Source organism: Vidua macroura, chromosome 1 (assembly GCF_024509145.1).
Source record: "Vidua macroura isolate BioBank_ID:100142 chromosome 1, ASM2450914v1, whole genome shotgun sequence".
Classification (NCBI taxonomy): Eukaryota; Metazoa; Chordata; class Aves; order Passeriformes; family Viduidae; genus Vidua; species Vidua macroura.
This window is the reverse complement of record NC_071571.1, coordinates 137,832,024-137,855,833: the sequence shown is the minus strand read 5'-3', so window position 1 is coordinate 137,855,833 and position 23,810 is coordinate 137,832,024. Positions and strand designations below refer to the sequence as shown.

General features: G+C 34.0%; 1 protein-coding gene across 3 annotated transcripts in view; it reads left to right on the top strand.

The window, feature by feature from the left end:
- Positions 1 to 23,336, top strand: part of CSMD3 (CUB and Sushi multiple domains 3) — a 585,002-nt gene extending 561,666 nt beyond the window's left edge. For all 3 annotated transcript variants that reach the window (XM_053983153.1, XM_053983147.1, XM_053983136.1), the window contains 8 exons: positions 6,095 to 6,206; positions 7,433 to 7,612; positions 10,583 to 10,648; positions 12,707 to 12,865; positions 16,169 to 16,281; positions 18,209 to 18,296; positions 20,722 to 20,857; positions 22,209 to 23,336. In XM_053983153.1, the coding sequence (XP_053839128.1) occupies positions 6,095 to 6,206; positions 7,433 to 7,612; positions 10,583 to 10,648; positions 12,707 to 12,865; positions 16,169 to 16,281; positions 18,209 to 18,296; positions 20,722 to 20,857; positions 22,209 to 22,368 (1,014 nt within the window). In that variant the 3' untranslated portion in view covers positions 22,369 to 23,336. The remainder of the gene's footprint in view (positions 1 to 6,094; positions 6,207 to 7,432; positions 7,613 to 10,582; positions 10,649 to 12,706; positions 12,866 to 16,168; positions 16,282 to 18,208; positions 18,297 to 20,721; positions 20,858 to 22,208) is intronic.
- Positions 23,337 to 23,810: the final 474 nt, after the last annotated feature.

The window sequence follows — 23,810 nt, the reverse complement described above, 5'->3', positions numbered from 1 at the left end:
GGTGGAAACAATTGTGAAAATGATTTGTTTTAGATGAGTTATTGTCTGTAGATCCCAGAAAGAAATTTTGCATTATCATATATTGTATAATGTTATGACTCCTTTAAAATCACAAAAATATTGTTAATTAATGTATATTATGCTATAATTAGCTTCCTGTGTGAATGGAATAATAGGGATTTTTGCTTCTATCCATAGCAGGAAGGTAAAGAATAATTATAAATTGTTCCAAAATACAAATGTGGGGTTTTTGTTTTGTTTTATTTGGGTTTTGTTTGTTTGTTATAGTTCTCTTAGATACTTTATATTTAAACTAATATTAGTAGAGTAACTTAATTAACTTAATTGTCAAGGTTTAAATTTATTTCTCTGTCTCATAAAAAATATCAGCTATAGCCTCACACTTAGAATTCAAGACTTCATATGTGGAATCCTGTTTTAAGTACGTTTTATTAAATAGCACTGCTTCTTCTTTTATCTGACAAAAATCACTCACTGACACTTGCTTTTCACAACACTGATATCAAGTTATGAGCTTCCACAGCACCATTGCTTTGTTCCTGTTTTTTCCTCTACTCATGATTATCTGTTTTCCTGTCTCATTGATTGCACTGAAAGTTCAGGCAAACAGAAGATAATTCTAGGCTTGACTAAAAGGCGTGTCTAAACCTGACCTCCTGAAACCTACAATAACAAAAGCACCAGTATCACCGCGTCACATTTGAATGATATTTCAACTATTAAAAAAGAGCTTTGTAAAAAAAGAGGCAACATAATTTTGCATGGACTTTATTGTTCAGTACTGAATTCTTCAGGCAGAAGCAGATCATGTTTCTTATGTGCTCAAATAACATCAAAATACCAGTTTAGTGCTACTTGGATATCTGGCATGACATGGAAATGAGTAGCATCATCTGCTTTAATCATTATGAATACATAAGTCTAGGACGTTTACCTTTCATCTGAGCCATTTTTATTTGACAGATCTACTTCAGCAGTGTGTTACAATGGAGACAAAATAACTTTAGAACTTAGCAAATACTGACTTCATCTGTAATCTGGAAAATAAATGATTCCTTGGAAAGAAACTGTGGGGTTTGAAATACTTCTTCAGCTATATTCCTAGCAAAAGAAAAGTGCTTATAGCACTTCCTCTATAAGCTATTGTAACACAAGGTATTGAACTCAATTGAAGAAACAGTTTAGAACTGCTTAGATCAGTCAGTCATATATATAAGATTTACTACTTCTCATGCTTTTCCAACATGTTTTGTAGAAATTCACCTATCTTCCCTTATATTGTGGCCTAAACTGAGCCAAAGAGCAGTCTTAAATTAAAAAGGAAAATAGACACAATGTAGTAGTGATAGCCCTCTGCTAGCTCTTGGGTTCTATTTTATGAAATTCTATATGAAACTTGATCTGCAGATGTTGAGCAGCCTTGCAAATAATCTCCTTCTGTGAATGTAATGCTTATAAAAACTTCAGTGTTGATTAAATTGTAAGATGAAGTTCCAAGAGAAGTGTTGTATTACTACAATATAGCTCTCTCCATTAGCATGTTTGGCACCACCACTGCGTCAATGAAAATGTAATTTAAGCCATATCAGACACCATGTATTTTCCTGCTTCTCATTGTCCTGAGGTCTCTGGTGTCAATGTGTCAGTGTCACAATCTGGAGTGCTTCACTGGCACAAATATGATTTTATGATTTTTCTTTTTCTTTTTTTTTTTTTTTTTTTTTTTTTTTTTTTTTTAATCTCTGTCACTCAAGTTTCACCTGAGGTTATTTGTAATGTTTCTAACACACTTTTACACCACTCACACTACAGCTCATTATTATACACACATATTTCAATCTGTACTATAAGGTACATTTCACCTATGTTATATCGTTGTTCTTTTTTATCTCTGAAATCTGATCCTGTCCAGGCCTGTATGTCTTTAAGGGTGAGTTGTTCACAGCAACAGATTCTCCAGTGCTAAGACTGTATTGTATCTTTTATCATAGTCACACTGTAGTCTTCCTCACAGCATCCTGATGTCTTGCATTTCTCAAGGGCTTTGCTGTCGTTCCAGCACCAGGCCTATATTTCCCTGTACCTCATCACATTAGTGGGAAATATATCATTCTGCACATACTAGATTCCTTTTTCTGCTATGGATATAAATCTGTGGTTGTACCACACAAAGATAAAGAAAGGCATAAAACCTGATAGCTACCTGATCCAGGAAATTTAAATTTTACAGCTAAAGCAAGTTTAGAAACAAAACAAAACAAAACCAAAGCAAACACAAAACTCCAGGCAGCTCAAGACTCTTTCAGACAAAGAAAGCCTGTCAAGCTTCTGCCCAACAGTCTTGCAAACTCAAAACCCTGTTATAAGAGCAATAATGTATTAGTGGGTTACCAAACTACAGATATAGTGAAGACTTAATTAGGCATATTTTCATTCACTTAAAATGTGATGCTGAAAGTTACTGAAGATAAATAACTGGCATTCCCTTAGCTTCTCAATTCTTCAGCACAAATTACTGGGGACAGAGAAATTTATTAGAGTATCTTCATGTTCTTTGGTGAACTGAAATCTAAGAAAAAAAATTGACTGTAGAGTAACTTATGAGAGTTAGAAGTATCTTCCATTCTTACAAAAATATAAGAAATAAGAAGGATAATAACTTATTCTTTTGATAATTGTTATACATTATTTTCATATTATTTGGTGAAAACATTATCTGGAGTACTTTATAAATGGATGCAAGTTGATATTTATGCATTTTCTTCTCAGATTTATGCATTTTCTTCTCAGATTATCCTGTTAGAGAATAACAAATATACACTCTTTGGGGTATAGCAAAAAAAAAAAAAAGAAAAAAAAAGAAAAAAAAAAAGAAAAAAAAAGTTATTATGTTAATTATGGGAATATCCAAGCTATAACTGACACTATAGAAAAGTCAGCTATAGAACACACATCAAGCACTATTTTTTTTTTTATTGGATGCAAATGCTGTTGCCCAGAGTACTAATGCTTCTTCTTGAGCTGTAGAATAAAACTTAGAACAAACCTGAACATCTCAGGACTGGGAATTTTTTCAGCATAGACTACTGTATTGTAGCGCCATCTGGTGCCTCTGACACAAGAATATTGCAAAGTACACCGCAAAACTTTTTAAAAATTACTTTTATTTGTTTAATAATTACTATACATAGTCTATGTAATTAATATAATATTTTTATTGCATATTGATTTTAATATTAGTTTCATTTATTTGTAATCTTGAACAGCATGGCAGCACTTCTTAAACATATTCATCCCTTGGGCAACTGTTGCATTTTTGATGCCACTTTGGTGCTTACATATATAAAGGTTGTGTTTCTTGGGAAACCATTAAATCATGGCATGGTTTGGGCTGAAAGATACCTTCAAGATAATCTAGTTTCAACCCCTCTGCCATGGATAGGGACACCTTCCAGTAGACCAGATTGCTTAGAGCCCCATCCAGCCTGGCCTTGAATACAGCCAGGTATGAGGCATCAACAGTTTCTCTGGGCAACCTGTCCTAGTCTCTCACCACCCTCACAACAAAGAACTTCCTCCTAGTATCTAGTCTAAACCTACTCTCTTCTGAATCTATTTCCTCTTGTCTTATCAATACATGTGTCTGTAAATAGTCCCTCTCCAGGTTTCTTGTAGGCTCCCTTCAGTTACTGGAAGGCCACAATTAGGTCAGAATGAAGCCTTCTTTCTTCCAGGCTTAACAAACACAGTTCTCTCAGCCTTTCGTTATAGGAGGATCCCTCAGAACATTTTGGTGGCCCTCCTGTGGATTTCCTCCAACAAGTCCATGGTTTTCTTGTGCTGAGACACTCAAAGTGGGATGCAGGACTCTGGGTGAGATCTCACCAGAACAGAGTAGAGGGGCAGAATCACTTCCCTCAACCAGCTGCCCCACGCTGCTTTTGGTGCCTCCTTGGATACAACTGGCTTTTTGGGCTGCAAGTGCACATTGCTGTCTCATGTTCAGCCTCCCATCCCCCAGAACCCCCTTCTCAGCAGGGCTACTCTTGATCTGTTCATATCCCAGCGCACCCCTGCTATAAGGTGTAGTGCAGCACTTTGAACTTAGTCTTACTAAACCTCAGGATGTTCTCATGGGCCACTTCTCAAGCTTGTCCAGGTCCCTCTGTAGCAAGCTTACTACATCCCTCTGGATGGATCTCATCCTTCAAATGTGTCACACACACCACTCAGCTTGGTGTCTTTTGTGAATTTGCTGAGAGTGCACTCAATCCCTTCACCTGGGCTGTTAAGGAAGATATTTAATAACACTGGTTCCAATACTGAACCCTGAGTGACACCATGTGTCATTGATGTCCACTGGGGTTCTGAGACATTGACCACTACCCTCTGGATGTGACTGTCCCATCACTTTCTTATCCATCTAACAGTCCACTGATCTAATCAATCTTTGTCCAATTTAGAGAGAAGGATGTTTTGGGGGATTCTTGTGAAAGGCTTTACAGAAGTACAGAAAAATGGTATCTGTAGTGCTTCCCTTGTCCACTGATGTAGTCATATGAACACATCTTTCTTAAGGCTAGTACTTTTTAAAAGTAATATATTGATGGTGATTGTTTTAACTAAGATCTTTACCATGAAATAAAAAAAAAGCTTCTATAGCTACTTGGTGCAATTTCTAAAACTTGTCATACGTTACTGCTTTTTGCTTAATCATGCAAGTGATTTAGTGTATTTCCTTCAAATCTTTTAAAAGTAATTACATAGTCCAGTGAACACAGAAAAGATCAAAATAAAGAAAGATTAATTTTAAATCACATCCTGTGTTGATGAGCTACTATCTGTAGTTCATGAGTTTTTTTATTATTAAATTTTGTTCTGATGAGAAACTTGAGCTGAAATGGAATAGTACTATAAAATTTCAAATGAATACTTGTAGCAGTGAAATGCTGTTTCCCATTACTAAACTATCAAGAAATAATCCACATTTTACCTTTCAGCATCAGTCTGAAACAAGTGTTACACATGTAAGCAAAAGAATAAAAAAATTATACCCAAACCAGAATTATAAATGTACTGTCACAGAGAGTTTAACGTTTTCAACTTCTTGTTTAAACATGACTTGATAAATATATTAATACAGGTCACTGCAGAACAGTAGATATGATCTATGCACCTTAATATTTGAGTTAAGCACTCACACTATGTAATACAATACTTTCTGAATGATGTACTTCTAATCTAATTTCCTTGCTTTTGATGGAAACTAAGAATTATTTGCATTTTCATCAATGTCACCATGACTGAACATGCTGAACAAGTTATTCCATTTTATGTTTGTGCAGAAACTGTAAGAATTCTATTTTCCCTTTTATGCAACACATACCCATAATAAGGATAATAATTAAAAACTAATCTCAGATGAATTGCTATTGTAAATTGTAATGTATTTGTGTTCCAGTTTCTATTATCAAAGTGGTATGAAGAGCTGTTATTCTTTACCTCCTCTCATCAAAAAACAAAATTAAAATATCATAGGAACATTCTGAAGCATGAGACAGTGTTGTTGACCAGTCCCTTCTACTCTAATCAAATATTTCTCATTATAACGTGTGAATATATCCAGCATTCCCCAAAGGGGGATCTAGTTCAGCAAAAGACCAGCAGAATCTAATACTCATTTCAGTTCTGAGACTTCCCTTGTTTGTGGCAATTTTGCCCACCTGGCTCTCCTTTGGCCCAGAGTGGGGAAGGCACCATAAGCTTTGTTTCCATACTCACAGTTCATCAACTGTTCCAGGCCCAAAGCAACACACTAGAGAGACCACAGAGGATGAGTATTCGATTTTCTTCCATGACAGATCTAATTTTGGGGGGAGAGTAATTCTACTGAGAATGAAGCAATTTTTTATTTCATATCAAATTGTTCTCTAAAATTAATTTACTTTCCAGAGAAAGGGAATCACAACTTATCAAGTCTGTATTATGTGAAGGAGTGATCAAATTTAGGAAAAAAAATCCCAGCTTGATAGTTGCTCATAACAATATTACTGTGTTTTCTACTTTTCAACAGGTGGGAAATGTTGTTCAGTTTCAGTGTAAAAAAGGACACCTGCTCCATGGTTCAACAACACGAACTTGCCTTCCTGATCTTACATGGAGTGGCATCCAGCCAGAATGTATACGTAAGAAATTATAATTTTTTTTCCTTCCTCAATTTTTTAATCTAGATTATTTAGCTGCAGTAATATTGTCATAATCTATATGAATTTATTAACTGAAAGTTAACAGAAATCTGCATTACTAGCTTACAGCAGCTAGAAATATGATTCTGAGTGAATTTTTGTATAACAGTAGAACTATAAAAAAAAGAGGGTGCAACCCTTCCAACTCAGAGAGGAGATGGTGGGAATAGGACATATCAGAAGACCCTATTCTAAAATACATAGGAAAGCATATAATTAAAATCAGTTCTAGTAAAGAGTTTGAACTGTTTCCCAGTCAAGGAGTCACAGTATTTTAAGATCAGAAAAAAGTGTTTGCAATTGGAAATTTTTGAATCTGAAATAGAGAGAATCTTCTTTGAGTATAGACAGCAGCCCTTCATTTCATAGATCTTTTACACTTTGTTAAATAATGATAATTTACTGAAGACATAAGATCATGGATAATCTTTCTAGTTCAGCTAATCAGCTGTATTTTTTCTGGAAATAGTCTTACCTTGTAAGGTCTGACCCTATAGAATCACTTCGGTGAATGGAGAACATACCCACAGAAGGAAACAGTATTACTATTATTTCAGCTGGTGCTAGCATTAATCTTAAGCAAACAGCAAATCAGTAGCTTAGTGTGTTGAAAGGTGAACTCTGCTCTTGGAGGTATGAACAATGTCTTTGAGATAACGCATAAATCCCACATTGTGGTGAAATATATAAGACCCTTCATATGACATTAGAAATGGTAACTTAATTTTTCTGATATTTCCAGCTCACCTTAAATTTCTCCTTCACCTTTCACAGTGTTTTCCAACTGACCATTTACTTAGTCTTATACAATGCTACATAGATATCATAAGTGGTGTAAGTCACAAGACATGATTGCTTTTAAGTCTGGTATGGTGTGTGCTCTTTCTGTTCTCATATGCAGACAATTAATTTTGCTCATGCAAGTGCATTTCAGTCTGTTCTTGGTGCCTTGGAATTGGAAGGTCCATGTTTAAGAGTGTATTTACTGACTCGTGGTGATATTTTATAGACTATATAGTAATTTATAATGTGAATTAAAATATATTAATATGTAATTTCTACTGACTTTTTTACTTTGCTAGTTACTTGTCAGAATGGGCAAATATTATCTTTTCAGAAATAGTTTCACCATTTTGACAGAAAGATATTTTATCTTTTCTTTGTAGCTCACAGCTGTAAACAACCAGAAACACCAAGTCATGCTAATGTTGCAGGAATGGATCTTCCGTCACTTGGTTATACATTGATTTACACTTGTCAGCCAGGCTTCTTCTTGGCAGGAGGATCAGAGCACAGAGCCTGTAGGTCTGATGGCACATGGACTGGGAAGGTTCCAGTTTGTGAAGGTAAGCTCTTCTGTTTCCCACTGCATCTGCCATCTGTCATGTTTCAGTAGTTTTCTTTACTTGCAGTTGGCACATGCACACCAGCAATTTGATTTGGCCCGGTCAGCATGTTTTTATGAAAGGCAGGTCCTGCTTGATGAATCAAATCTTTTTCTATAACAAACTGACCTGCTTAGTGGTTACTCAGTACTTGGCACTGGTGAGACCACACCTTGAATAGTGTGTGCAGTTTTGGACCCTTCACTCCAAAAAGATATTGAGGTACTGGACTGTTCCCAAAGAAGAGGAATGAAGCTGGTGAAAGGTTTGCAGCAGAAGGCTTATGAGGAGAGGCTGGGGAAGCTGAGGGTCTTTATCCTGGAGAAAAGGATTCTGAGGGGAGACCTTACTGCTTTCTGTAAGTACCTGAAAACAGGATGTAGCAAGGTGAATGTTGGTCTCTTCTTCAAGTTGACAAGTGATGAGAGGAAATGGCCTAAAGCTGTGCCAGGTGAGGCTTAGGTTGGACATTATGAGAAAATTTTAGGAAAAATTAGGAAGAATTATCAAGCATTGGAACAGGCTGCCCAGGAAAGTGGTGGAAGTAGATGTGTAGATGTGGCATTTAGAATTTTAATGTAGCAGAGGACTTGGTAGTGTTAGGTTAGCTATTGGACCCTGAGATCGTAGAGGTCTTTTCCAACCTAAATGATTGAATGATTTTTAGTAATTTTTGAGAAAGATGCCTAAAGTCCGAGATGTCTGAATCACTGTGTGAAATTAATCCAGAGTTACTTATTATTTTATAATTTTATGTAAGGAACTGTATACTACTAGAAAATAAAATGTATCTACTTTGTCCTTGCTGTTCTCACCTTTGTTTATAATTTTTACTACCCACTTTGTCACGATAGGACATGGAAAACACCATAGCCAAGTCATGGTGAGCAAGGAGGTTTTCATGTGAGATAAAGAATATACTCAACTGTAGGAACTGTTTAGAATTTTATTTCCTGAATAATTAAAGGCCTTTTCAGATTACTGTTACCTAATGTTTCAGATGTGGCTATCCCCAGGGCTCTTGCAGAGGCATTCAAAGGCTTTGTAGCCAAACACTGCTGCTTGGAAGGGAAATAGGAAATGAATAGTTTGTATTACTAAAAAACAGGTGTCCTGGAATTGCATGCCAGGCAAGTGCTGGGGGAGAATAAAGCAGAGCTTTGGGAAAGTGCTAGAAAGCTAGCAGCCAGGAAGCTTATGACTTGTTCAGTAGTTGGAAAGTATTATGGCAGGCTAAACGTGATTCCTAGATTGTATTTTGATTCAAGAATTTTCTGCTGCTGCTGTTAGAAGAAGTTGTTCACTTCTTATTGTGAACTTCACAAAAATAACTTGGAAATACATGAAAAGGAATAAAATGTTTAGAGCTGAGTGCTCTACAGGGATGTGTAGGGGAATAAAAGTAGAATTTGATGCTTTAAATACAAAATTGAAATCTTAAGAGTCCAACTCAAGTATCTGGACCTAGAAACTTAAACTTCATAGTTAACTAGTTTTAGTTTTGGATTTGTGTCTAACATTAGTATTTAAGTTTTATTTTGTATTTCAAATTTCAGTTGTGGACTTGACTAGAAATTTTTCAATTTGACAAAGCAAATTGACTCATCATCTTTTTATGCTAAAGCCCAGCTGGAAAGTGTGATCCAGATATTTCTAACATGAACTTAATGTAGTCAGAAAGCATACACTGTTGAACCATGCCCTCCAGGTCAACAATGTACAGTGAAGCTTAGTAAGTTTCTTTCAAAACAGAGAGGAAATAGAGATTAATCAATCAGTAGTAACAGTCCATGAGAACCTTAGGTTGCATTTCAACCCCTGCCTTTGCTTCTTCACAGTTTTAACATACATGACAAGAAAATACCTTTTAAAAAAGCTAAAATTTATTCTCAATAAAAATATTCTCAGTCCTCCTTGCAAAATTTTCCATTTTATGCAGAAAAATACTCAGTTTTAGGGCAAGGTAGTTTCTTTTCTTGTGTATTTTTTTAGAACATGGATAGAAGAGAAAAGGCTTGGGTTCAAGGCCAAGACCCAAAATACAAAGCATTGAAATCACAGTTGGAGCAGGGAATTGACTCTACTGCTACATGAGAATATTTTACATTAGGAGGCAGAATTATTTGTCTTCTTTATCTTCCAATGAATCCAAATTAGTTAAAAAAATAGCTTAATCTCCAAGAAATTATACAGTCCTAGTGCATTTAGCTCATCATCTTCAGTGGTGGGAGAGTTTCTGCTCTAAGCAGAGAAGAAATTATATTCTCCAACTTCCAGTTCTCATATCACCTGAGCAGTTGGAGATACTCTGGAGAGTCTCTTTAGTTTCTTTCTTTCTGTTGTTATCCTTTAAAGAATCAGGGACCTGCTCCTTCAATATTAAGAGATTAAAGCATTACTTATGGGTTTTCAGTCTTGAACACAAGATGTCTCACTCAGTACTGTTGAAGATAGTTAAGTCCTGGAGAGAAATTATTTCAAGCTCCCTTTGTTATGTCTTCACTGTTAAGTCTTCACTTTTTGGTCTTACATTGCAGTCAATGCACTATTCACTGTTCCTAATCCAAGTGACATAGCCAGGATTCAATGCTATATTAGAAGGCATCTCACATATTAGGTGCATGGTCCAGGACTGTAAATTCTGAAACATGGATTCTGAAGTGAAACCTTGCACTGTTTGACAGCTGCAAATGACTTAATAGCATCCAGGTGCCTGATTTAGGAGGATATGGGGGAACAGAAGAAATTTGTGTGCCAGTGCTCCTGTGATACTAAGGTTTGATACCAACTGAAATCTCACTTATGTTTGAGTTTTAAACATCATCCTATATGCTTTTAAACAAATAAATTCCATTACGGAAATTATTTTTATTGTTTCTGAGTAACATCTTGCTACTGATTTATCTTTATATCTTTTGTTCTTTTTAACAGCTGGTTCTAAAATATTAGTGAAGGATCCCAGACCAGCGTTGGGAACACCAAGTCCCAAACTAAGTGGTAAGTACTCTAGGGTTTGTATAGCTATAAACCATTTCTGTAGAAAAAACAGTCAGGATCAGTTTAGTGAGATTGCACTGTGTGGTTTAGAATGTGTAAAGGACATTAGATGAAGCACTGGATTAACAAGGGGGAAAAGATAATTTAATTATTCCCTAATTTTGAAGTTCATCTATCATATGGTGAAATTTATATCTATATATAATTTCTGTTATGTAATGAGAGTTTTACTGGTTTCACTGAAAACACTGGGTTCTGTGTAAGATTCTATGCAATTTACCTATTTAGAAGCTGTACTACTCACCTTGAAATAATTTAAAGATGTTTTGCAGTTTTCTTCAGTCCTGCACTTTTTTTACATATCTCTATTTTAAATTGCTTTACCTAAATACTTAGTATTAGCCTTGAATTTAGCCTTTAGAAGAAAAAGCTAATTTTAACTGAGACAAGGTAATCTCTCCAATTCTGGCTCAAGTCTCCAGTTTTAACAGACTTGCTGAAGACCATATTTGGATGTCCTGACAAGACAAACTCTCTGTCCACTGAAGAGATTTTTTGAAAAGAGCAGTCTTCATAATTAAAATTAGCCTTTGGCTATAATAAACCGATTGAATTTCTACTGATAATGAATAAGATTGAAAAGTAGTACTTTAGCATATGGAGATTTGGGGCTTTTTTTAACATTTTGTGTACTAATTCAAAACAGTGTTTTTCAATGATGTTCTGCAGAATGGTAGACATCAAGTTTTTAATTCAGAAAATTTTCATTCATTTTGTGCAATCCCAGTTAACTGCCAATATAGCACATAAAGATCAGTTTTCCTAAAAATAGGAAAATATATTCCAGGCAGACTACAAATCAACAGCATCAGAGCATTTCCACCTTGCTTACAGGTCCAGTATCTACATGTTTTTTCAAGAAACATATACAAATATACATACATGTACAGAGACAAAAAAACTAGGAAAGATCCTTTACCCTTCATGGAGAAGACCTGTCTTTGTATTGCATAAAATAAATGATGAAGGAAAACTGTGGGTATTCCAGTGTGCCCCAGTCTTGGATTTTAGGAGTATCATGAGAGAGAAAAGGGCAAATATTCTTCTCTACTTATCTGACATGAGATGCCAATGCACACATGAACACAATGCTTTAGGTCCAGTGTGAAGCACTTCAAATAATGTGGAAGTGCTGATTTTGAATAGTGATTCTTAAAGGGATAACTCTGGTACATTACTTTGGAAAATGTAGTTAGCCCATCCTAAATCACTTTTAATTTAATTGTTTGAAAGGTATCTCATGTTAAGATTTTAAAGATTTGCATGTATTACTTTTTATATCACAGGTAGCTTTTTGTTGTTTTGGTGGGGTTATTTTCTTGCTGAAATAGCATTATTTAAATTAATAATTTTTCAGTTCACTAATGATAAGTATTAAATGTGAGGGTATAAATCTAGCATATTTTTCCCCTGTCAGACTATGATCTGTTTTAAATTTTAAATTAGAGAATTAATTTTTTTCTCCTGGTAAAACTCATAATGTTTTTAAGCATTTGAAGACAAGACAAAACGTATATATTTTTTATTAGAAAAGTTGACTAGTTAATAAAGAAAATTATTATAATAATTTATGTCATTTAAAGAAATTGCTTCTGAAAATTTTTGATATCTAGATAATAATTTCTGCAAAATTTCATGCTAGCCATATGCCACTAGTTGTCTATGCTGGCACAGAAAAGATTCTACAGTGAGTGGAGTATGCTCTTCTGGCTAAAGCTTTTAGAATTTCTGAAACTGGGTTAATGCTGGGACAGATCCACATTTCAGGACAAAGGCAGATGAAGGTGTAGTTGTGGTGGTGTTCTTCAGTGCAAATACATTTCTTTCATAAAAGCTTATGCCAGGTTTCTATGTTTTATATCTGAAGATTATGTCTAGTAGATTTATAAAGAGTAAAGGAAAGAAAATGCTATTATTTATCATATCTTTTGTTGGTTATTTGACTCTTTAAGTACTAAATATCACAAAATGTATTGAAATATGTTTTCATCTGTATAGTTCCTGATGATGTATTTGCCCAAAATTATATATGGAAAGGATCTTATAATTACAAAAGCAAGAAGCAACCCATGACTTTGACAGTCACCAGCTTCAATGCAACTTCAGGAAGAGTAAATGCAACACTTACAAACAGCAATATGGAATTGCTGCTATCAGGTATGAGCTAAGAAAAACTAAATTTCCTTTTATTTTATTTTATTTTTATTTTTCTGTCTTACATACATTTGTTTCCTGTAACTTTCTGCATAACTTAAATTTTATTATTTTATCAAAGAAATTTTCATTGCATTTAGTTCCTTTCCAAAGGCAGGGATTTTTCCAGTTCTCTCCTTCCCCTTGTTTTTTTGGGGTTTTTTTGTTTGTTTGTTTGTTTGTTTTGTTTGTTTTTGTTTTTTTTTTTTTTTAACTTTTTGAGCTTTTACTATATCTGGAGTTAATAGTCAATAAGGAGTGAAAGAATCATATTAATTACCATGTTTCTCTTTTAAACATTTTAAATAAACTTCATGTACTGTTCATGAGATTTTATTACTTCTTAATTACAAAATTTCCCCACAGTAGCCTAATGACTAATAATAAATATGAGGTTGATATATGTTGACCTAGAAAGTCAGAAATACCTAATGAACATGGGAAGAGCTAGAGCTGACACTTACTAGATTTTCTAAGAAAGAAAAAAAGTTAGAATCCTAGAATTGTTTAGGTCTAAAAAAGATTTCTAAGATAACCAAGTTAATCTAATACTGCCAAATCCACTACTGAACCATGTCTCTGAAGTGCCACATGTACACATCTTTTAAATACCTCCAGGGACGGTGACTCCACCACTTCCCTGGACAGCCTGTTCCAATGCCAGACAACCCTTTCAGTGATGTATTTTTTCATAAGATCCAATCTAAACTTCTGCTGGCACAACTTGAAGCCATTTCCTTTCATCCAACCACTTGCTGCTTGGGAAAAGCACCAGAATGCACCTTGCTTCAACTTCTTTCCATGTAGTTGAAGAGAGGATGTAGTCTCCCTTCAATCTCCTTTTCTTCCAGACTAAACAACCCAAATTTCTTCAGACTCTCCTTGTAAGACTTGTGCTCCAGACCCTTCTCCAGTTCCATTGCCCTTCTCTAGACATGCTCCAGCACTTCCATGTCTCTCTTGTAATGAGGGGCCCAAAACTGAATGCAGGGTTTAAGGTGTGGCCTCACAAATGCCAGATACAGGGGCAGGATTACTGCCCTGGTGCTGCTGACCACCCTATTTATTATACAAGGCAGGATGCCGTTGGCCTTCTTGGCCACCTGAGCACACTGAAGGATCATGTTCAGCCATGAGTAGCACCCCAGGGCCTACCAAGCCTGTAGGGTTGCCTGGGGTTGATGTGACCCAGGTGCAGGCCCACTGATCCAAACTGTCCAGATCCTTCTGTAGAGCCTTCCTACCCTCCAGCACATGAACATTCCTGCCCAGCTTGGTGTCATCTGCAACTGACTGAGATTGTCAGTTATCCAGACTGTTGATAAAGATATTAGACAGGACCAGCCACAGCACCGAGCTCTGTGGAACACCGGTTGTGACTGGCCACTAACTAAATGTAACACAAATCAACACATATCTCTGAGCTCATCCAGCCTGTCAGCTTGTTCCTCAGTGAAGAGTCCACCTGTCCAACCCATGAACAGTCAGTTTCTCCAGGAGGATTCTGTTGGAAATGGTGTCAAAGATTTTACTAAAGTTCAGTGAGATGACATCCATAGCTTTTCTTTCATCTACTGAGTCACCTTATAATGGAAGGAGCCCAGAGCAGTCAAGCAAGATGTGCCTTTCAAAAGCCTATTTGGCTGGGCCTGATCTCCTGGTTGCTGAGAGGGGTGGTCTACAGGAAGGATCTAATGAGCCTCAGAATCTGTGTTTCTTCTAAGTTGAGTAGAATGGTGAATTTTTATCACTAGGTTTGTCTTTTCAATTATTTTGTAGGTGTCCTTTGAAGAATCATGCTTGAGAGTGGACTGAATGTTTTCTGACTGATAACTATGTTTGTCTTGTCTGTGTGTGAATTTTTTCTGTTTTATTAATTTCATCCATTTAGTTTCTCTGATGATATTAGGAACAACAGATGTAGCATTTTGTATTTTTAGAATTAGAAAAGTAAACCACTGTATTTTCTCACTCAAAACACTTTTCCTCCAAATAAAAGTTCCTTTCAACTAGACACAAATGTGATTCCAAATGCCCTTTTCCACTCTATGTATAGGCATTACACATGTCATCAGGTAATTAATATTTTTAATATTTTAATATTAATGCACATGTCAAGTAATTAATATTTTTTATTTCCCTGCTCTAAAAATAGAACACTGAGATCTTGTATACTGAAAGGGTATATTAGAGCCAGGAAAGTAGGGATGGATCAAAAAAATACATTTACATGCTAGGAAGCTGAATTCACCTATACTCAGTTTATAGTTTTCTCAAATGAAAAGTAGTTCCCTCTTCCTCCATAATTTACTGTTTTGCATTCCATCATTTGATGCATCTATCTTTACTTCTTTTTGTTTTGACACCTGTGCTTGCTGTAATTATACATAGAATAAACGCATCTTGCCAAGGCTCATTCATCTGAGCTCAGTGCATGTTTACATGAAAGTAAGTCTTCTCATTAGCTCAGAGATTATTTATATGTAATGATACCTCCTATAGGGCAATCACCAGTCCTTAATGTGGAGAAGAATTCTGTTTTTTTCAATTTAGGCATGTACACAAGAGATATGAATTAGGAATGGAAGACAAAATCACTAAACATATTGTGGTATTTTATTTTCATTTCCAAATTAACAAGTAATAATATTTGAGCTCTAAATAATTATTCTTCAGGAACAAGAATGAGTCAATAATTATGTCTACAAAGTAAATAAGGTTGCATACAAGTCTTCTCATTATATGGAAGAAACTGGTTTGTAACTGACTATCCTCACTCATGAAGAACAATCCAATTGTAAAAAAATATTTTCAAATTAATGTTTTTTAAATTTAGCAGCAGCTTTTGGAGTCAGATTTGTGTGTGGATGTTCCTATTATCACATTTTCTAAGTAATGACTAAATTATATATATTGAAAGTAAGGATGTGAGGTTTAAATACACTCTTCCTGATTCAGAACAATATTTTCAATTTCAAATCATATTGCTGTCAATGTTCTGCCTAAGGCTTGAAGTAACAGCTGTGTGTATGGAGTTTCCCTTGTCTCTTCTCAACAGGCTAAGCTAAAATCTGTTTCTATGGAAATCTTACGATGATTGAAATAATTTCAAAATAGAGTGCATCTTTTTAAACAAACAATGTTGAAAATTGGTACCTATTCTTCCTGCTTTTCCTCTTAAGGACAAGAGATGAAGTGTTTATTCTCAAAGATGACATTATTTTTCTGGTCAACACAAATATGAATTTTTAAAACTATATTCTACAGGAGTGTATAAAAGCCAGGAAGCTCGGTTAATGCTCCACATATATCTCATTAAAGCACCCTCCCATACATCTGCAAGCAAGTTGAAAGAGGAAAAATGGGCTATGGATGGTTTTGTGAGTATATTTCTGCTACAAAAGAGAGAATTTTTTTTTTTTTGTACGATTGAAATCATGCTGGTTTTTATATCCAAAAAATCCTTAGACATATCAAATGGAATCTTTTTAGCAGGGCTGATTCATTAAATTGCATGAAAATTTTCTTGAAAAATGCAGGAGACCAGTCCAAGGGAAAATATGGGAAAAGTCAGAGAGTGTAGGCAAAAATATAATGCGTGTTAGTACAGAAGTCTTTCTCGTAGGTCTCTTTATTCCAATATATTTAGAATTTTTATAATAATTAAACATAAACCCATTATATGATAATATTATATTCTATTGATACAATAACAATTCTGATCATTATATTAGGATACATGTTTTACTTTTTGGTGCTTTTTAAAAAATACCTTGAAAAAGATGAACTGTCACATGTACATGGAAAACAAAACAGATTACCCCAGTTTAGCATTAGGCCCCTTGGGGTTCTGGATCCAAATTTATTCTTTAAAACAGAGAAGAAGAGAACACATAACTGAGAGGAAGAGAGGTAAAGGAGAGGATTAAATAACCCAGGTTTCTGGGATGTGATTAAACCATGAAAAGGAAATGCCTTCCAAGAATAAATAGAGACAAAAGTAGAATTTTTAGAAAACAAAGAGCCTAAAATTATTTGGATGAGGATAAACACTGATATATCCTTACTACACCATCTGACTTTTTAATGAATTTTTCTGTTTTCTTATGTTTCACCTATTGATTAAGCACTACAAGGACACCACTATGTTTGCACATGCCATGTGTACGTTGAATTGTACATACAAATTTATATTTTTATAACAAGTGGCAGTGGTTGAACAATTATTTTTTCAAAGGTGCAGAATGACAACCCTAAACTAAACTTATTGAGCAAGAAATTAACTAGTAAAAAGGCTTAACTCTCTTGGCTTGTACAAACTTAAGGCTTCACGAACATGCTCCTGAGGTAGCAAAAGCAAAGAATTTACTTTCAGACTTCTAAGTATACAAAAATAGACAGTATATTCCCTACATTCCATATGCTATTTACATACTGCTCTTACTTGACCTTTTTTCCTTTGAGTCTTGGAACAGCACAAAGAGGCCTGCTTTAGCCCAAAATAAAAAATTCACCTAAGAAAAGCACCTGGTCTTCAGTGAAAACTTAACTTCAGGTCACTGCTGAAGACATACTGTGTCTTGAGAAAGGGAAGCTTAAGGGAAAAGCTTGAAGGAACCTACCTAGAAAACACTGAAATTAAACCTAATAACTATTCTTAGAATCAAGTATCTTTCGAGTTGTATACAGTACACTACTTTAGACTGTACTTACTGTAATAAGAGAGATAATCATGGGATCACAACCATCCCCTCACTCCCACAAGTCTTTTTGTTTATACTAGCATGTTTTGCCCTTGTACCAAAACCTTATTCAATATTCTTCTGGTCCATGGCTCTTTGGGACAGGCATTGAGAAAAATCAAAAGAACTTTCAATTAATTTGAGGTATTTTATTTAGTTTAAAACTAGCAATTAAAACCTCAATACTTTCATCCTTAAGATTATATGCAATATAACTTCTTCAATCTACTTCCTAAACAAAACAGAAAATTATGAAGTATAATACTGGCATTTGAACTACCAGAAACTTTAGGTCTTAGTGGTTTTAAAAAAATACAGTTAAAGGTAGTGTAAGGTGTCATATGTGACCATAACCCACCATGCCTAATTTGTGCCTATAACAGTCCTGTGTTTTCTTTTGAACTTTATATATAAATTTCCTAGAAAAAGAGGGTGTTTATAATGGGGAATAACAGCAACCATCAAGCATTTTAGTATATAGAATAGAAGAGCTCCCTATCAAATAGATACATGCAACTTGCAACAAAGTTTTCCTCATTTAATTCAAAGTATTTTTTGTTTACAGGTTTCTGCTGAACCTGATGGAGCAACATATGTTTTTCAAGGATTCATCCAGGGTAAAGATTATGGACAATTTGGGCTTCAAAGAATAGGTATTAAAAAAATTCAAATTCTTTGCTAGTTCTTTGTTCCATATTCAGTTTTCTTGTATCCAGTAGTATGAGGGTATCTGCAAGATGTTACAGAATTGATGTTTCATAGAATATTGAACTATTAATATCTTTAAACTGTCATTTAAGTGGTGGTTAAATTGGAAGGAGCTATAGATGACTTGCAGTCTACTGCTTAGTATTCATATTCATTTGTAATATTTTGAGCAATTTTTATATCCAATTATGTGTAAAATGCATTTAGTTTCATATCCTAACAGCTATCTAGAAAAACCATGTTGTAGAATGCTTTGATAAACTGATTTCTCGCTTATGGTGCTGAAACACCATTTCACCTAAACGTTTGTTAGAAGAGGTAAACTGCTAAATATTTGCAGGTAAATACTTATATTACTTTTAAGAAGAAAACAAGTCTTACTTGGTAAGTGTTTATGTCATAAAAATTAACTTCTTGTTTCTATACTAAGAGAGCTTTAGTAACAGAGCTCAGGTGTAACAGAGTAACAGAGCTCACAACATTCTGTTGTGCTATTTAAGATAAGAAATTAATTTCTTTTCTAATGTTGTCTTAAGAACTGTGATATTTCTTACATGGGAATTTGAATTTAGTTTATACTGAATTTTAAATGATAAAATACTGTTGGGAGTGCCTTAGAAGAGGACTTCCTTTTTACTAATATAATGACTGTTTAGATAAAGTTCTTACCTTCAGGTAAAATTCCTATATGTGGATGAAAAATTATATTCTTTCAGCCACAAAGTATAGTTCCTTCTTATTTTCTTTCAGTAAAATCAGGAAATCCTTTAATTCCTAAATGTGATGGAAAGAAGGAATCTAAAGTCAAATTTTTCTCTTTCACAGTTCTAAGTCACAGTAAAATATACTGATCTTGTTTTTCACTGTGATTTCATATGCAAATTACTTTGCCAGAATTTTTAGGAATGTCTCTATCAAGAAATGTTTTCTTTATATGAATATAATAAATTATTTCCTTTTATTAACTTCTTTAAAATATTTTAAAGTCATCTAGGAAAAATTAAATGCAAGACTTCCTTGGCAAATTGTTTTGATAGATTATTACAAAAATTATATTTCTTCATTTAATTTTCGGATTATATGTTTGAGATTCTTTCTATAATATATTGAAGGTCATTTTTATTGGTGCATAACTTCGAGGAAAAGAATGATTAAGAGTCAAATTCTATACAAGATTTAATTCTAGCTAATATAATCAATAATATCACTATAAAGAGATTCACAATCTTTGAACAGATTTTTTTAGCATGCTTATCACTTCATTATTTCATGCTCACAAACTCAAAATTAGCTTCTCTGAAATAAAATTTTTTGACTGTTATTCTCACACAACTTTCCTTACATGGTTGGTTGTTTGAGGTCTCAGCCATGGATGGTTGTTTGGGCCTTTTTTGTGTTTTGTTTGTTTTTTTTAAATTTCTGTATATTGTCTTATACAGTCAAGAAATTCAGAAAACATTTTGACCTAAGCAATTCATAAATGATTAAGTTAAAATCTCGAAAATTAACTTTGAAGATGCATTAGAGGATCACAGAATCAACTAGTTTGGAAAAGACCTTGGAGACCATCAAGTCCAACCTATGATCTAGCGTCACCTTATCAACTAAGCCATGACACTGAGTGCCACATCCCATCTGTTTTTAATCACCTTCAGGGTCGGTAACTCCACCACTTCCTTGGCCGGCCCATACCAATGCCCAAACACTTTTTCTGTAAAAAATGTTTTTTATAATGTCTGGGCCATTGTTATAACCTTTCTTCACATTTAAAAGAGGTATAACTTGTCTGTGTAGATAATCTATTCTTCAGCCATGCAGGAGGTCATATTTCTATTTTTTCATCAATATCTGGCTTTAACTATTCAAAATTGTTTCCATCTCTTTCACTCTGTGTGTCAATAGCAGCACCTAAGGAAGCAATGAGTTTTCAATTTGTCTTTTCAGGTGATTGACCTTTTCCTTGATAGTATGTTTGGGTTTTATATATGTAGTATTTATTAATTACTGAAATATACAAATAAAACCAGTAATATAATCAACCTAACATATGCATTATTATAAATTTGACTTTTCATATCGCAGTACAGTAATGTGTTTTCCTTACATACAAAAGTTGAATCCCATGCAGAATTATGCTATATTTACTGTACCAGAATAGGTGTACTGTTCTGCCAATATGTGGTATCCACATATTGATCAGAATATGGTATATTCTCAAATTCCCTCAGCATACAGCTGTATGTATGCAGCAGAACATATGTTAATGACCCAGTAACAAGGTGTTATTGAATTCCAAAGATTATGGAGTAGTATGTGCTGCTGATAACAGACATGTATACGATATTAATTGTTTTTTCTTCTTTTTTTTAGGTCTTAACATGTCTGAGGGTTCAAATTCTTCTAATCAACCACATGGTACAAATAGTAGTTCAGTGGCCATTGCTATCCTTGTGCCTTTCTTTGCCCTTATATTTGCTGGTTTTGGCTTTTATCTTTATAAACAAAGGTAGGTACAAATTATATATACAGACTTCCTCTATTCCTCTAAGTGTTGGTGATTTTTTTTGTCTTCAGTTTTTGCTAGTGTAAATAAAGTTTTCTGTAAAACAGCAAAGGCTTTGCAAAATATGCATGTAGACAGTTCTTTCTATGTCTATTAATATCTGGTATAATAACTAAGACTTGAGTTTATTACATAGTGCTATACTTCCATTCCTACCTATTTAAAATCTTATAAATTTATCTCTTCATGATAAAATAGATGCTGTAAATTATTGGCATATGCTGAATAATGCAATTGGTAGATTTCCTGTGTATTTACAATAAATCACCTTTATTCTTTTCTTCATGTGACAGAATCGAATCATATCCTGAGTAATTTATCTTAATGCCTGACCAGTTTATTTGCATACAACTATATATGCAAACATTATGTCATTAAGAGATTTCATTAAAATAGCCACCGGCCTTTTCAGTTTCATCAGTCTAAATTCATCAGGTTTTTTCATGTAACCGAGACCACTATTAATTATTTGGATGCAGTAAGCTTCTCCAGTAGCTTTAAAGCATTTAATAGCTAAAAAAACCTTAATTCCTTTAATGCCAAGACAAATCATTGCATAATAACTGCTAAAATGGTGATTTACATCTGATAGTCTGACAATACTACTAGTAATACATGTTACAGGATAACATTATTATAAACCATTTTTAATTAGCACTACTTGTTTTCAATTGCTCCAGCATATGAAAAATTGCCCATGTAATTTTTTATGTATTTGCTATTAGCTGTATGCTGTAAGCACTTGTCTTGGCTTTTTATATTGATGACTTACAATATAGTATGCATTTTGTATAGCAATATAGATCAAGCACTTTGAAGGGTTTGAACTCTGGTATTTTGAGCTATTTGGTGAAAAAGAGGGCATTTCAGCTATAAACTTATTCTTGGTAAAATTGCTGAGTCTCCAAAGGGAAAAAGGAAAGCTCAGTCATCTGACTGGGGAATTATTGTGTCTTTACAAGATTTTGTTGTACTCTATTATCTGATTATCAAAGTGGAAAGGATAACAACTTGGATAATAGATACAATAACAATGGACAGCCTCTTCTAAGGTTGTTAACTAAGTTTCTAAGTGAACGCCATTTCCAAGGAATCATAAAGCCCTTAAACATCGATAAAGACAGTACTAATTCTTAACATTGTATTAATTAATACATTAATTAATTAATATTGTAAAAAAATCAAGATGTCATATTTAGCTCCTGTAATTGTAATTGGGAGCTAAACTCTGTTCTGATTCTTAAAACATTATAAGGAAAAATGCAGTTTCAAATGTTCTGTCTTTCTTCTACAGGACTGCACCTAAAACACAGTACACAGGATGCTCTGTACATGAAAATAATAATGGACAAGCTGCTTTTGAAAACCCCATGTATGACACAAATGCAAAGTCAGTGGAAGGAAAAGCAGTACGATTTGACCCCAACTTGAACACTGTTTGCACAATGGTATAATGTGGTACTGATTTGTCTTCAAAGTCTGGGAATTGACACACAACACAGTGCACACACAGTTCACTGCTTAAAAAAAAAAAAGAAATGAGAAAAAAAAATTAAAGCACACTTTTCAGGATCTAGTGGGTCACCTTTTCCTGAGGATGATAGGCAAGTCTGGGTTGTAGTTAATTTGTTTTGATTTTGGTTTTCATAAACTGGATCAGAATTCTTCTTTGTGTATGCCACGGAGAGTTTTAAAAAATTTTGCTGCACTCCATGAGTGCTACTCACAGTTTATTTGCTTTTTTAAAAAAGGAGGTTATTCTAAAACATAAAACATATTTGCATATATTGGAGGAGCATCCACTATCAGTATTCTGTGCTTTATAAAAACTATAATAGAGAGACTGGGTTAAAAAAAAAAAAAAAGATATAGGTAGAAAATAAGAGCTATACTTACAGGAGACAATAGGTCACTGATTTCTCTTTAACAGTCATATGTTACATCTTTCTCATGAGTTTGTATCTATTTTCCTTTTTCAGACAATTAAGTATTTTATTTTTCTCAGAACAGTTGAATTTCTGAGTAATTTTATTTTTTTCAGAACAGTTGAATTTCTGAGTCCAGGATGTAGTATTTAGAAATCAGCAAGTATAAATTACTCTTTTCATATCACAGAAAAAAAATTAAAATTTCATGTCCTTAAAAAATGAATTTTCTTCCCTGCTTTACATCTTGCTTCATTTTCATGTTCCAAGTCAAGCTCGTTTTCTCTGTTTCTATTAACAATATCCACAAATCGTAATGTTTATATATTTCTTTTGCCAATCATCTATCTAGACAAATTTTACAATGAAAAATCTAATATGAATTGAGTTTTGTATGTGACTATGTTCCTTTAATGTTGAAGAATGTTTAGGAGTGACCATCTTGCATTTGTTTCAAAGTTAAAACATAATTTAATATTTCCTATTAAAAAGTGCAGTTTACAAATGAAATCCCTATATCAAAATTAGGAGTCCATTTTTCACTCCATGTTACTTAAAACTAGACCATATCCCACCTGTTGGTTCCTTCAGCATTTTGACATAATGTGTGCACAAAGCATGATGCAATCCCATTGAAATTGATGAATTCTAAGAGACTTCAATGAACTTTGGATCCTATCTACAAGGCAACAGGAAGTTATAATTTGGAAATACTGTGTTTTCACATCTATTTTATCTATATATCCCATACTCTATGGAAGCAAATCCTTACAGCTCATTTAAAATTGAATATATTACCATAGTGCAATGAAAAAAAAAAAAAATATATATATATATAAAGCCATGATTTTATTGGGGACAATCCATTCATTTTAGGGACAATTCAGAGTCCACAGCCCTCAAATACGAGTTTTAGACATTCCAGAATCACTTTTAATGAAATGCAGTTTTTAGTTTTACAGTTATTTCGT